Genomic DNA, 14,276 nt, shown 5'->3' with positions numbered 1-14,276 from the left:
CCTTCATCTTTCCTAAGTCCTCGGTATGCCAGACTTTTCTTTTAAACATCTACAGAATCAAGTTTCTCTTACTCAACCTCTGTTAAATTTTCTAACTTATTGCAAGAGCTTTCAGCCTTGTTTCTCTTTCTCCCTGTACCTTCTTTCAGGCCGTCCTACACAATGCAGTCAGGACTGAGAAGGCCGCCTTTCTGCTCACCCTCTGAGGACTCATGCGCCATGTCTCCTTCATGCGCTTCCCTTCCACTCTATACCCAGTCTCTCACAGAACTTACTCTTTAGCAGCTGCCCAGTCCTCCACAGCCCTCCCCTGTTCACTCAGCAGACTGCTGTCAGGTGTGAACTAGTTACACGTGTGAAGACCTCTGTCAGGACTCTCCATGACTGTCACCATGCTTCCTCTTAGTTTCCTTTACTGGGATGAATTTCAGATCTCTGCGGAGACTCTACAGTAACTTGGAACTCTTCAACTAAGCTTTAGAAATGCCCATGTTTTGTGGTGCCTTGGTCTTCCTTTCCTCTTCTCTACAGCAGGGAGGAGTGTCTCCCTCTGCACGATGGCGCCATGGCAGCACTTCTGTAACAGCATCTTCCCACTGTCCTGCAGCCGCTAACGTGATTTTCCCTTTATGCTGTGAGCATCCTGAAATCAAGTGCCTTACTGCAGACTTACTAGAATCTAGAACAATGCCTGGACAGTGGGAAATTTGAGGCAGTGAACTACAGTGCATGTGATGTGACCACAGTATACGCTGTTTACAGTCATTCTGATTCTTGAAAGCAACAAATCTTTAAGTCAAGAAGGCTACACTTGGGCTGGAGAGATGGCTCAGAGGTTAAGAGCATTGCCTGCTCTTCCAAAGGTCCTGAGTTCAATTCCCAGCAACCACATGGTGGCTCACAACCATCTGTAATGAAGTCTGGTGCCCTCTTCTGGCCAGCAGGCATACACACAGACAAAATATTGTATACATAATAAATAAATAAACGAATAAATTAAATAAATAAATATTAAAAAAAAAAGAAGGCTACACTTGCCGTTGCCAAACAGTGGTGGTGCACAGCTTTAATCCCAGCACTTGGGAAACAGGGCAGGCAGATCTCTGTGAGTTTGAGGCCAGCCTGATCTACAGAGTGAGGTTTGGGTTATCTGGGGATACAGAGAAAAATCCTATCTCCAAAAAGAAAGTTACATTCAACACCTTTAAGCTGATAGCTTTACATATACTTTCTCTTCCTATAAGGCAAAATTTGTCAATGTATGACTATTTTAAACATTTTTCCATAGCTTTTATGAATTACAATTGCTAAGAACCTGGACTAAAAATCCTACAAACAAAGTAAGCTTTAGGAGCAAGGGGTATAGTTCAGAGGTCTAGCATTTGCCTAGGATGTGCAAAGCCCTGGGCTTGGACTCCAGTATAACAACTGTAGTAATAACCTTGTAAAGTTAAATACAGATGATATTTGTCTTCTGTATCTTGTGATATCATATACTTACATCAAGCACTATAAAAACATTCATTTTCTTTTTAATCTGATATGCTGAATCATTTGTTTTAAACATACATGTCACATTGCAGCTGTTCCGTAATCTATTTGACTACTACATTTTGGAAGTATAAGAGATCACCATTATAATTAATGTATGATGAAACATCACTATTGCAAATACTGTCTTAATAATATCCTCACACCTATAACAATATAAGCATACTAATTTTAGGACGGATTTTCAAGAATGGAAACAAATCGGTTCAGCAATATCAACTTTCGAAAGCTCCGGATACCTGGAGGATGACTTTCCTGAAAGTCACTTTCAGGTCATTTCCTCGCTGTGCTGCAGAAAACACAGCGTATCACCCATCACATAAAAGGGGATCTGTGTGTATTTTATAGTAGTTTAATGAAGAGTAAGTGACACACCAGGTGGCAGAAGTCATGCCGCAGCCAGGTGTCACCACTAGGTTTTCACAATGACCGCACAAAGGAGGCCCTCTGTCACATAAAAGAAAAACTGGGGCTCGTTCCAACAGCCCATCTACTAAGTCCTTCTCACGATCCCTTCAACTTCAACAACTGTGGCAAACAGCAGGTATGTGGGCAGCTCCCTCACTCTCTCCTTTCTTCCTAATTTGCTGTGTGTGACAGAGAGCTCTTCCCAAAGTGTGCTGTGTAGGTGTCTCATCTGTGTCTGCAGCCAACTGCTTCAGAGGAAAGCTAAGCTGATCCCAGCAGACTGAGGATCCAGGGCTGTGAGGATTCACTCCCAGTGGAAGCCATTCCTGAGACGGTTTTCTTCTTCATCCAGGAGTAGATCAGTACACCTGAATGGCACCATCATTTGTGTTTGTTAGCGTGTGTGTGTCTTTGTGTCTATCTGTGTGTGTATGTGCATACTGTCTGGGTGTGCAGGCGCACATGTATATAAGGGTATATGTGGAGGTCAAAGGACAACTTCAGGCACAGTTCGTTGTCCGCCATCTACCATTTCTTTGCTTCAGACAGGTTCTCTCGCTGACCTAGAACTTACCCAGCAGATTACACTAGCTGGTCAACAAGCTCAGGGGTCCACCAGCCCAGGCTTCCTCACACTGGGATTACAAGCTTGTGACACTGCGCTTAGCTCTTTGAAATTTAGGTTTTGGGGACTAAGGTTCTTGTTCTTGCATGGTCGGCACTTTACTGACTGAACTCCCAAGTCCATAAATGCTAATCTTCCAAAACGGCTTCTTAAAGAGACACTGAAAACACTGAGCAGCCTGCTGAACGGTCATTAGGACAGGCACATACAGTGACTCTTTCTTACCTTAACTATCAACCCCTTTGAGTCAACCAACCAGATCTTCTTTATAGCTTTCTCCTTCGATAAACCTTCTTTCTCCATGGCCATAACAATCAGGTGAGCAATCCCCAAGGCAGCCTGAAAAGAAGGTATAAAAATAAAGACTTCAAAACTTGTTCTGCATGTCTTGCCAAGGTTAACACGTCACCTCATTGTGTCCATTAGTGAAGAACTGCAAAACAGCCCTCGGTCCACTGAGTTTCAGAGCTTTAGTCATGAACTCGCACTAGGAGCTAAGCATTTTTGTCACATTGGGTGTGCAAAATGACCACTATTTACTCCACTTAATTACAACACAACCACTATGGCACAGTTTGCTAAGCAGCACAGATAAGCCAGTGACCCCTGACTGTCAGTATGTCTGACTGTAGATAGTCAGGACCAGCACAACAAGAAAACACTACATTTAACATAATCAACTGTCAGCCTGGCTCACAGGACCACATGGCCTACTGTCAGGAAGCTGCTCCTTCAACTGAACTTGAGGAAAAGAAGCAAGCTCATTTGGATGGGATCTTAATTAGACAGCAACATAAGACTGAAAGCAAATATGTGTTGCCCAGCATTTATTCGCTCTCTTAATTTAGGCAGAGGAAGCACTGCAAAATGTCTTCCAATATTTAAAAAAAAAATCTTATTTGGAATTTGGTGAAGTCTAGATAATCTGTGACATGCTACAGACCTCATCTTTTCAGGAACAAACCAGGGCCCACAAGTCATCCAACCAGGAACACTGCTGTGTCATTCACCAGAAACTTCTAGAAATGCAGAGAGGCTTACCAGAATAGAACTAACATATCAGGACTATTAGGTAGGTTGGGCTGTAATTTCAGTTTGAAAGTGAATCTCTGATTATATTCTGAATGTTTTCACGTATCTCTAACTCATAAATTTAATTTCAAAATAAGCAAAATGAAAACAGTATGTACACATTCCTACCCATGTAACAAGTTGTTTTGATTATAATCATATTAAGTTTAATTTTTTTCAAAATGATTAGCCATAGTATTTCCAATTTTGAATTGTGTAATTATAGAGAGATTTAAGAGTTTTCTCACAAGAAAATTATTATTTTATTCTGTTTGGGAGATTAAATTAGCTTTCTTCTTTTAAATAAGTATTGTCAATGACTTCAAGTAACTATGCAGTTTGGTCTTACACAATTTCTTCCAATTATTTAAAAATGTCTTGGTTATAATGTTGAATAGTTTTGATGTACTATGTATCTTTAATTCAAAATGATTCTCTTAAAAAACAATTACAGTTATATATGTACAGGTTGGACTGTGTGGGGCTGTGAACACTTCTGACTGTGACAGTGGGGGATGGGTATACTAAAATTCAGTGAGGTTTTCATATGTAGCACACAGCACACATTGGTAACTTCGTTGGGTATCAAGCCTTAAACATGCATAACAAAGTCAAAGTAACATTTGATAATCTCACGAATTTGAACTGTCAAAATGTTTTACACTTCCAAAGTCTCCTATAAGATTACTGTAGGCTAAGTTGCCTTAAAGCTCGCAGAATCTTCCATCTACTGTACTGTAACACTAAGAGAGCACAAGTCCTTGAGTAAGTACCAAGCTAAAGCTAGCCACTTATCAGTCGGGACGCAGTAAGCAGTACACAAGGCAGGTACCTCTCCAGCTCCCTGGAACAGCACTGTCTGATCAGAGAGCTTGTTCTTGGTTATTCGAAGAGCTGCAAGGAGACCCGCAACCGCAACAGACGCTGTTCCTAAAACAATGATAAATATCCTTGAGCAATCCTCAGATGGATCCTGCTGGATTCCAAGCTTCTATCCGCATCTTCACATCACCATATGACGAGGTCACAGGGACCTACGTGTTTGTCTCCATGCTGGCATATGTGACAGAAATCTTAGGCTAGGGTATCAGTACTTTAGGACCACAGCTTAAATCCTTGAAAACTTCCCAAAGGGGGACCCCAGGATGGTGGGTAACAGCATGGGCTTGGGTTATATTTGGTTTTCAAATCTGGTTTTAGACTTTTAAGGTAGGGCCTCATGTGGCCCTGGCAGAAGTTAAACTCTGTGTGTGCCCAGGACGGCCTCAAACTTGCAATCTTTCTGCCCCAGCCTCCTAAATGCTAGGATTATAGGCATATGCCACCATAATTGTTTGAGTTTGGATATGATGTGGAATTCAGTTCACCCTATCTGGAAGAATTTAGAAATGTTACTTTGTAATCTGTTTTGCTCATTTGTAAAATGATTTTGTTGTATGATACAGAAGAGTAATTAATATTGAAGTTTTTCACCTAAATATTCCTGGGGCTTTGAAATCCACTGGTGATCCCTCCACATAAAGGAGGCGCACAGTAAGCGCTTGCTGCTGAAGGGGTAGTGGCAGTGGTGTTTCAGATGTATTTGGAATTTAATATTTAAATTTGAAAATAGCCAATAATGGCAATTGAAATCTTGTTTATTATATTCTTTAATTGTCTTTCTACCTATAACTCCTATCAGAACCCTAGGTGATAAGAGAATGCATGTACAGTAGGGTACGGTTGCTCTCATCACACACAAGAATGTAAATGGCACCGTTCTAATCCTGGGACTTCACCACGTACACAGATATGCAGTGGTGCTCTTGCGCTAACATGACTACGCAGCTTGATTCCTGAAATAAAACTGCAGGGTTTTTTTTGCAATGCCTTCCAGCTTTATGACATTTTACACCACCAAGGAAACAGTCTACTGTTGCAATATCACTCCAGGGAGCAGCAAAGTCTGGCCAAACTTAAAATACCCTTACTTGGTAAAATCTAGACCTGAGTAGATGCAAGTACGACCACTGAAATGTTCACGAACTGTTACACATTGCGCAAACCCACTGTTTTGTGCATAATTTAAAATGGAAGTCTAAGACCTGACGATGTGACTCAGCACAGAATGTTTGCCTAGTGCACAGAGGGCCCGAGTTAAATCTCCAAAACCACAACAGAAGAAATTCTGTACAAAATATGGCTGATTTATATAGGAAATATGCCATGATGTCTGTCCCATGCACCAAGATATACTTGTGAGAACTGTTAACAGATGAAATTAGGGAGGAACAGATGTCAAGTTACCGTATTAATTACTCACAAGCAGCGTCTTAGGCTATCTCTTCCTGGGTTCTTCTGACGAAAGCCAGTCCAAAGTTAGATGTGAGGAATCGTAAGCTCACTTCCAACTCTGGGATCATAGGATTCCAAGACACCTACTGACTGTCCCAATGTCACAGGATTTAACTAGCGGAAAAGTCAGTGTTGGCACATGACCAGCATCACTACTTGGCGTTATTCGGTTTTATGCTTTGTTTTTCATGGGATTGGACACGTGGAGACAGACACAAGAGGTTGTGCTGTCTAAGTATAATGTGCCATTGTCATGTGGTGATGCCAGCTCACTCCACTAAAATGCTTTATTGCAGACATGGCTAAATAGGGAGCACGAGCCTCCTCTCTCTGTGCTGGATACTAAGTCATTTTAAGTATATTCCACAGCATTTCCTTGTGACATAACAGAATGTCTAGTCTTTTCTTTATAGCATCAGATGGTAAAATTAAAGAGACAGTTTAGCATTACCAAAACTTTAATGTGAACCTGACTTTTTTAAGATTAATCTTTTTAATTTTTTGATGTATATGAATGCTCTATCTGCACATACACCTTTATGCGGGAAGTGGGCATCAGATCTCACTATAGATAGTTGTGAGCCACAGTGTGGGCGTTGGGAATTGAACTCAGGATTCTCTGGAAAAGCAGCCAGTGCTCTTAACCACTGAGTCATCTCTCCAGCCCATGAACATGATTCCTGTGTCTACTTTAAATTTCTTTGTAGAAAAGCAAGTGCAGAAAATTAAAATTTTATAAAAATGTGTTTGTAAAATAAATCACATGATTGTTTTAATTCTTATATTAAAATTAAACTTCAGTCACACAGAGGGAAGGCCTGCCTTAGACTGCTGGTGTTAAACAGGACTAAACACTGCTAACGCAATATTAAAGAGCCGGGCTTTCTTTAATTTTTTACAAAGTTCTATAGGCTGTGTGTCATAAAATTCCCATTCTTTCAGACCTTCAGATTTTTAATGATTCTTTAAAAATTGTACGAATATGCATGTGTATGTGTCTGCATCTGAGTATGAGTGCCGACAGAGGCCAGAAGATGGTGTTGCAGTGGCCGGGTGGGTGCTGGGATCTGAACTCTGGTCCTTTATAAGAACATCCAATGTTCCCAACTGCTGAGCCATCCCTCCAGTCCCCAAACTCTGCGTGCTCTGAGCCATGACATGACAACACATCTCACACGTGATCTGAGTAGTAGCTAGAACGCAAGTGCTGAAATGCTGTGTGACATCACTTGTGACTTGTGTGCATATGGTATACTCTCAACACAAAGGAACTTTGTGTTTAGATTTGGATCCCAGCCTCAAAATGTCTCATTCTCTCTATATATATATGCAAACACATATTCTAACATCAGGAAAAATATGAAATTCAATGCTCCTACTACCAAATACTGTGGATAAGAGCTGTTCTATCCTGGTATAAATTTGCAAGTAATATGTCTTTAATACACACAGAAGATTTGCTGTGGCTATAAATCTCTCTGATCTTTTACCAAAGAACGACCTCAACTGCTGGCATGATAATCTCAGTTTATAGCTGGATGATGGAAAACTCAAGGCCAGCCTGTCTCAAAAACAACAACAATAAAATCAGACCTTTACTGATACACTGGTGCAGTGATTTGTTAAATCAAATTATAACTACAAATTATGTTATATAACTAACAAGAACAATTTGTAATGAAATAACTATAATCCATATGTGCTATTAATATATCAGATGCCACTAGGATTGTTGAGGAAGAGGGTGGGCTCACATAGGCTGAGCTCAGGGTTAGAGCATGCAGCTGGAAACGCAGCTCGGGGTATGGGAGATGCCCACAGCCTTGGGTAGGAAGGACCCAGAGCAGCAGAAGCATCTGCAGGACAAAGGCAGGGAGGCTCCCTGTGGAAAACGGCAGAATGTACCACACTAGCATTCCTCTTCCTACAAACGGCACTAAAGGGACAGAAAACAGACTCAAAACAAACGGACAGGGATACGACTAAAAAGCAGCAGACATAGTGGAGGGCAGGAAATAACGCTATACTGAAAAAACTTAAGTGGAATTCATTTAGTTGATATGGAGGACCACACACATTCTTAACTGAGAGAATACAAACAGAAAGCAATTGCCAGCAGAAAGCAACAGAGTGAGAGGACAGCTACAAAGGCAGGAAACTCCCCCGAGGAGATGGCCTAAAGCACAACATGACTTTAAAGCAAACCCAGGATCATTTAAGATTATTTTATATTGCTAGTATAGTTAGCTATGTTTTTCTTTAATCAAATAATTTTCATAAAATAGTGTCTTTAAATAACACATCTGTTTCAAAAGAAAACAAAACAGTCCCTTCAAGGAGAGGATGCAAAGCACTCATCTGCAGTGCAGGCTGAAATACCTGCACAACTCTTTTCATGGGCAACATCCTTTGGTATAAAGGGAAAAATCAGAGGGTTCAAAAGATAAAAGAGAAATAGGGGGAGAACACCCGTCACAGGCATGCAACTCTCAGAGGGAGAGATGCTCAGGGTGGCTGTTCATTTCCCGTCAAAACTGGAAGACTCCCCGAGGGCGTTCTCTACCAAGGAATTAGATGACTTTTCTCAACCCTGTGTTTTCCCTCCTAAGGGCAGTATTATTCTGAAATCCCTGTGAGGAAATAAGCAAGCCTTGTGAGGGCAGGCAGCTATGGCGGAAATCAGTGGTTTTACTGCCTCCACGCTGGCAAGCATCCTCAGCATGCCTCACACACTTCTCTGGACCTTGACTTGACTCCTGCATTAATTTCTAGACTTTACTTCTCATGTGGCCCAGGCCCTAACCTTAATTATTGGTCCTGATAGATAAAAAATTTGTTTTGCTTGATTTAACCTTCTTAAACTGAACTCTGATTCCCATTAATTCTGTATAATGGTTCTCAATCATGTAATGTTGGTCTTAATATCTTATACATCCTTTCACATATTCTGTGAGAAACAAAACGTGAAGGTATAAAATATTATAGGAGAAGAGGATGTGGGTTTGCTATGTTGTTTTTGAAATGCTAGGGATAACCCAGGGCATTGTATCTGCTCGGTAAGTGTCCACCACTGATACACGCCCCCCAGCCCTCAAAAGGCTTGCCCACCCGTTCATTGGAGGCTGCTATAGAGACTGCCTCGAAGTGAATCGATGAGTGACTTACAGACATCAGCCTGCACCGCAAAGAGCAGCATGTGTGCGCATCAAGCGACTCTATCATCATCCAGGGGACCCTAGAGTCAGGGCTGCAGCACCTTCCCATCAGACGTCCTCTCTATGGCTCACATTCACACTTCTCAGCACCTGGAAACTCGGGATTTCCTTCTGAAACCCTCCAAATACTCAATTCCAAAAAATCTGTAGCCGTCTGTAAAGTGACTATCCAAGAACTATGCAAGATGAGGAAGCAAGCATGCACAAGGATGGACTTCTTAGACCAGCAGCAACAGATAAATCAATGGAAGATACTGACTTCTATGATATGGCGTCAGGGCGGCTTGGTGACAGGAAGCACTTGACCAAAATGATTTACTGGGAAGGAGGCCATAGGGAAAGAAAGTTGGGCTGGGGAGGAAATGGGTTTGCTTTAGAATGGTTTCCGAATGAGGTAACTCTGAGATATCCAAGAAGAGCTGTTAATAAACAGATGAACATACCACCCTGGAGTTCAAAGAAATCCTAAACGTAGAACTAAGGCTGCAAGATGAATGTGAGAATGTGGAACAGGGCCTAGGAGAACAGTACTGCAGCAAGGAGGGAAGGCCTGAAGTGCTCCACCATGGGATAGCCAAAGGGACGAGGGAAGAGCCAAAGCAGTGGGGAGGAATCGGCAGGTGCAGTGACAGCAGACAAGTAGCTGGACACGGGACAATGACAGTGCCGAACGCTATGGAGACATCAAGACAAAACGGAAGAACAAGCACAGCAGTGAGATGGAAGCCATCATGGCCTTCAAGTTGCTAGAACTAAGTAACACCCTCTACCTGTTTGTCCTTTTACCTAACCCGAATCAAACGGGTTCCTGAGGCTTTCATATAGGGCTTGGATGCCAGGAGGGAGCACAGCGAGGGTCAGAAAACAAGAGCTTGAATAGAAAAGCACACACGGCTTAGACACAGGCCCACAGCCGAAGGATGCGCCTGAACTACCAGTTAGGATTCAGCAGACCATTCGTGTGCCAGGCTGGCGGCTCGTCAGATCTCAGCCCACGGGACACTGGGAGCCTGAGGTCTGTGTGTACAGAGTGAGAACCTGTCCCAAAAACCGGAGAAATAGCACTTCCTGGAGTGAGGCTTTGAAAAGGGCTACGGGGAATTACATTTATATCCTTAAACCACGTGCAGTCCATCTTCACAGACTTCCTTTATTAGGTCATAATAGCTGGAGATGTTCTCAACATTTCTGGGAGCTTGTGTATATGTAATATGGTACATTCTAGGGTGCTTTCTCAAGTGTGAAAGAGAACCAGAAATTATGACTAAAAAATCCAACATAAATCCTGTTTTTTTTTTTAAACAGGTATCTAACATTTACTGGATCTGAATAAAAAGCTGTGAACTAATTTCAGATGTTATTATTTTTCATATGTTTATCTTGTTGGACTTCTGTATGTATACCTTAATGCACAAGAACATAATTCTATAATTTCATTAAATAGTACAGTGATACTGTTTATTTAAGCTTTAATTTATTGCTTTATTACTGAAGAATTTATATCTCACTATAGAAATTGTTAAGTGCAGATGAGATTTAAAGCATATATCTTCTCACCACCTATGACAACTTTTCAGAGATTACAATACATTCAGAACAAAAGATTAATTTTGAAAGTTACTGACCTCCCAAAGTTGTGAAAATATGGAAGTTTCTGATTTGAATAACAGTATACTGTCTGTAACCTGTCGCATCCCTAACATGCACCTCCTCAGCTCAACATCTCCCTCCCTCTTACAATGCCTCACTCCACAAACCTGCTGGCTACATCACTGCCATCTGCAACTTCAGTCCCTCAGTATATTCTCAGTGTTTGAGAACAGTCACCTGAGTGTAAATACGGGTTTTAACCTTGTCCCTCCTTTTCTGATGTGTATGGAGGGGTAGGGAACAAAGAGCCTAGAGCTGCATGCCGAGTTCCTGTGTGTCTTGCACGGCTAGATCACTTTGTGACATGATCTTTCTAGACGTCTTCCCTGTGTACACCCTTCCTGCCTTTGCTCAAACTGGTCATTGCATTTCTCTCATCAGCTGGAGACTACCAGATGTTATTTTTGATTCATACACAGTGAAAAGTGATTACCTTGAATATCATCATTAAATGTGCAATACTTGTTTCGATACTTGTTCAGGAGACGAAATGCATTCAGATTGGCAAAATCTTCGAACTGAATAAGGCAATTCATCCCATATCTATGAGGCAAAAACATGCATTTTAAAAGTTAATGAAATGACATTTTAAGTAGACATTTAAACCTAGCCTGTATGAAAAGGCGCACCAATTTCTTTTAAAAGTCCTTTCTGGGTGCTTAGCATAAATGTATAACACATTATCATCAAGGACTGACATCACACTTACCACAAAAAAGGGAGTGGATTGGTACTGTGGAATAATTCCAAATGACAAAAATTCAGTCCAAAATATGATCCATATCCTCAAGGAATTTGAAACTCAGTAGAAACAAAATCTTCTGAGTTAAAGAAAGGTATATAAAATGTAATAAAAGAAATGTTACGTATGAACAAAGGATTACTGCTCTTCAGGAAACCATGCTTCTAGCTACTCTTAGAAGCCAACTGACAAATTAATGAACCTTTAACTGACTATTAATTTCTCTCACGACCTATCACATTCTAACATGTGCCGAACAGATGGCATCTCCTTGCTGTGTGCTTGCACGGCAGAGGCAGCGACACAGTCCTTCCCTTTAACACGCTGCACATGGGCACTAGACCCAGGCATGACGACCGACCCTCAAAAGGCCCACCTCCTCAGAGTTCCACATGGGGTTTAGTCCTAGTGTATGGGTTTTGGTGGGACACAACCACTCAGATAAGACAGCTTCAACACGTGCCGTCTCCCTTGTCCATGAGCGCTCAACCCCATACCAGTCTCTACATCTCACCAAGAAACATCTTTCCTTCTTTACGCCTATTCTTTCTGGACCATCTCCATGAAGCGATGGCTTCTGTCATGAGTGTCACAGTTCTCACTACAAAGCACTGGCATTTGTCCTCGTTTCTCGCTTCCTTCTACTATGAGGACAATTGAAAGCCCCAGCTGCCAACATCACAGCAGAGATGAAGACTGTCGGAGCTCCCTCTTCCTCCACCTCTTCCGACCACCATGACTAAGATCTCCGTAGGATCCATCACGCCATCATTTTCATCCATTATGTTTACTAACATTACTATTATCTATATTTGTCCCTAATGGTCTACCTCTTAAAAACACTATCATATTCAAAGGTGAAGCTGGGATTGAATCAATCCTTCTTCCTTCCCCTTCCTCTACAAAGGTTTTGTTACATACAGGGAAGGGAAGGGACTCAATCCTCTCTGGTATCGACTTTGTTCACAGCCAGGAGACCGCTGGGCTCCGCTTGACTCCTGGAGGATGCTCATGCTCACCCATGTACTGACGAACTCAAGGCGGCCTTTGGAGTTTGAGTAGTTCCCTGCCACACCGCACCTCTCAGATCTCACTGCAACACCTGCTACTGTGCTTGGTGAGGTGTCCACTACAGTGACTACCTCACCTGGCCAAGGGGCTCAGTCACCTGCGGCCTTGGTAAGACCCTGGCACAAAGACCTGGCTGCTCTTCAAGGGCTGCTGTAGTAGAAAATGGGAGGGTTTTTCTAATTTTTAATTACTAATGAAACAATATTGCTTTCTGTTTCTTTGTATCTTCTGTATCTTGGAAATTTTTAATTCTTTGTAGGAAACTGTATGTTATTTGGCTCATTTTTATTGTTGTTGCCCCTTTATTTATTGTTCTAACAAGAAGTTTTTATATTTTAAAAATAGTATCTTCTATGATAGATACCTACGAATAGCTTTCCTAGTCACTACACTGCACCCTTAATCCCTTAGATGGCATTTGTTCTAGACAGCTTTGACTGTCAACTTGATATGGTGTGAGACCATCTGGTCAGTGGCCTGTGGACGTGTCTGTGGGGACTGTTTGACTGTTAATGATGTGGGCAGCTGCAGCTCTGGGCAGCTGGTGTGAACTGTACATGGACACTGGTTGCGTGTGAACTGCTCTGTGCGCCAGCAACCAGCAACCTCAGTGCTGCCGTCTGTACCTCTCTGGCTGGGAAACAGTGCCTTGGTCAGAGACAATGCTGTGTGGAGCAGCGGGTGGGCCTGCCTGGAATTCCTACCTTGACTCCTCTCCATAATGGACTGAGGTCTGGAACTGTCAGCCAAAGGAATCCTTTCCTCCCAGGTTGATTTTTGGTCTGGAACTGTCAGCCAAAGGAACCCTTTCCTCCCAGGTTGAAGTTTGGTCTGGAACTGTCAGCCAAAGGAACCCTTTCCTCCCAGGTTGATTTTTGGTCAAGAGTATTTTTTAATTTCAGCAACAGAAATGAAACTAAAATAGTGATTCTGTTGATTTTGCTACAGAAATTTCAGGTTTTTATGGAATTGGAGTACTTGATGCTTTTACATATGGACTCACCTCTGGAGAGCATGCCTATGGCATCCCCTGCATGTGCATCAATTTATAACCCAAACTTCCTTCTAATACCATCATGGATTTAGGAAATGATTAACTTCAAGCTCTGTTATTACCTTTGACTATTAGGCCATACATTTTTAATGATGAAAGTATCTATTTTCTACACCATTTCCTCAGTTACACTAGCACCGTTTCCTACTCCATCCTCTCCCTTCACCTCCTAAACCATGCCTGATACAGAGGTGAGCTGGCTTCTGCTTCTTGGCTTCTCTCCACTACTGCTAATGACAGAAAGTATCTTGCCACAGTTACTCTTCACAACTACAGCACGGCTGTCACTGTTATTCCCATCTTACAGATAAGAACACAGGGACACATGATGACAAAGCATAACAATGACACCTGAGAGTACCCTTAGTCTGCAACAGTGTGTATCCATAAAAAATGCTACCTCACTGGCCCTATATTGTTCTCAAATACCTTTAATATTGAATATGACTAGTTACCCCTTTGTTCTTTTTTTAATTTGGCTGCTGCAGTGGTTCTGGACCATGGGCTCGGAGTCAGAGCTCCCACGCTGAACTCTGGCATCCTTGCATACTATGT

At 42.0% G+C, this 14,276-nt stretch overlaps 1 protein-coding gene across 1 annotated transcript in view; it reads right to left on the bottom strand.

The window, feature by feature from the left end:
• Me1 (malic enzyme 1) overlaps positions 1 to 14,276 on the bottom strand; it is a 114,184-nt gene that overhangs the window by 26,649 nt on the left and 73,259 nt on the right. Inside the window, exons 7-9 of the mRNA XM_050118903.1 lie at positions 11,288 to 11,397; positions 4,488 to 4,585; positions 2,810 to 2,923 (exon numbers count right to left, since the gene is read on the bottom strand). Of these exons, the coding sequence (XP_049974860.1) occupies positions 2,810 to 2,923; positions 4,488 to 4,585; positions 11,288 to 11,397 (322 nt within the window). The remainder of the gene's footprint in view (positions 1 to 2,809; positions 2,924 to 4,487; positions 4,586 to 11,287; positions 11,398 to 14,276) is intronic.

The sequence above is a fragment of the Alexandromys fortis genome, unplaced genomic scaffold (assembly GCF_014885135.2).
Source record: "Alexandromys fortis isolate MF-2015 unplaced genomic scaffold, M_Fortis_MF-2015_v1.1 scaffold_164, whole genome shotgun sequence".
NCBI classification, from domain to species: domain Eukaryota; kingdom Metazoa; phylum Chordata; class Mammalia; order Rodentia; family Cricetidae; genus Alexandromys; species Alexandromys fortis.
Note: the sequence above shows the minus strand (reverse complement) of the source record. Positions and strands in the feature narration are given on the sequence as shown.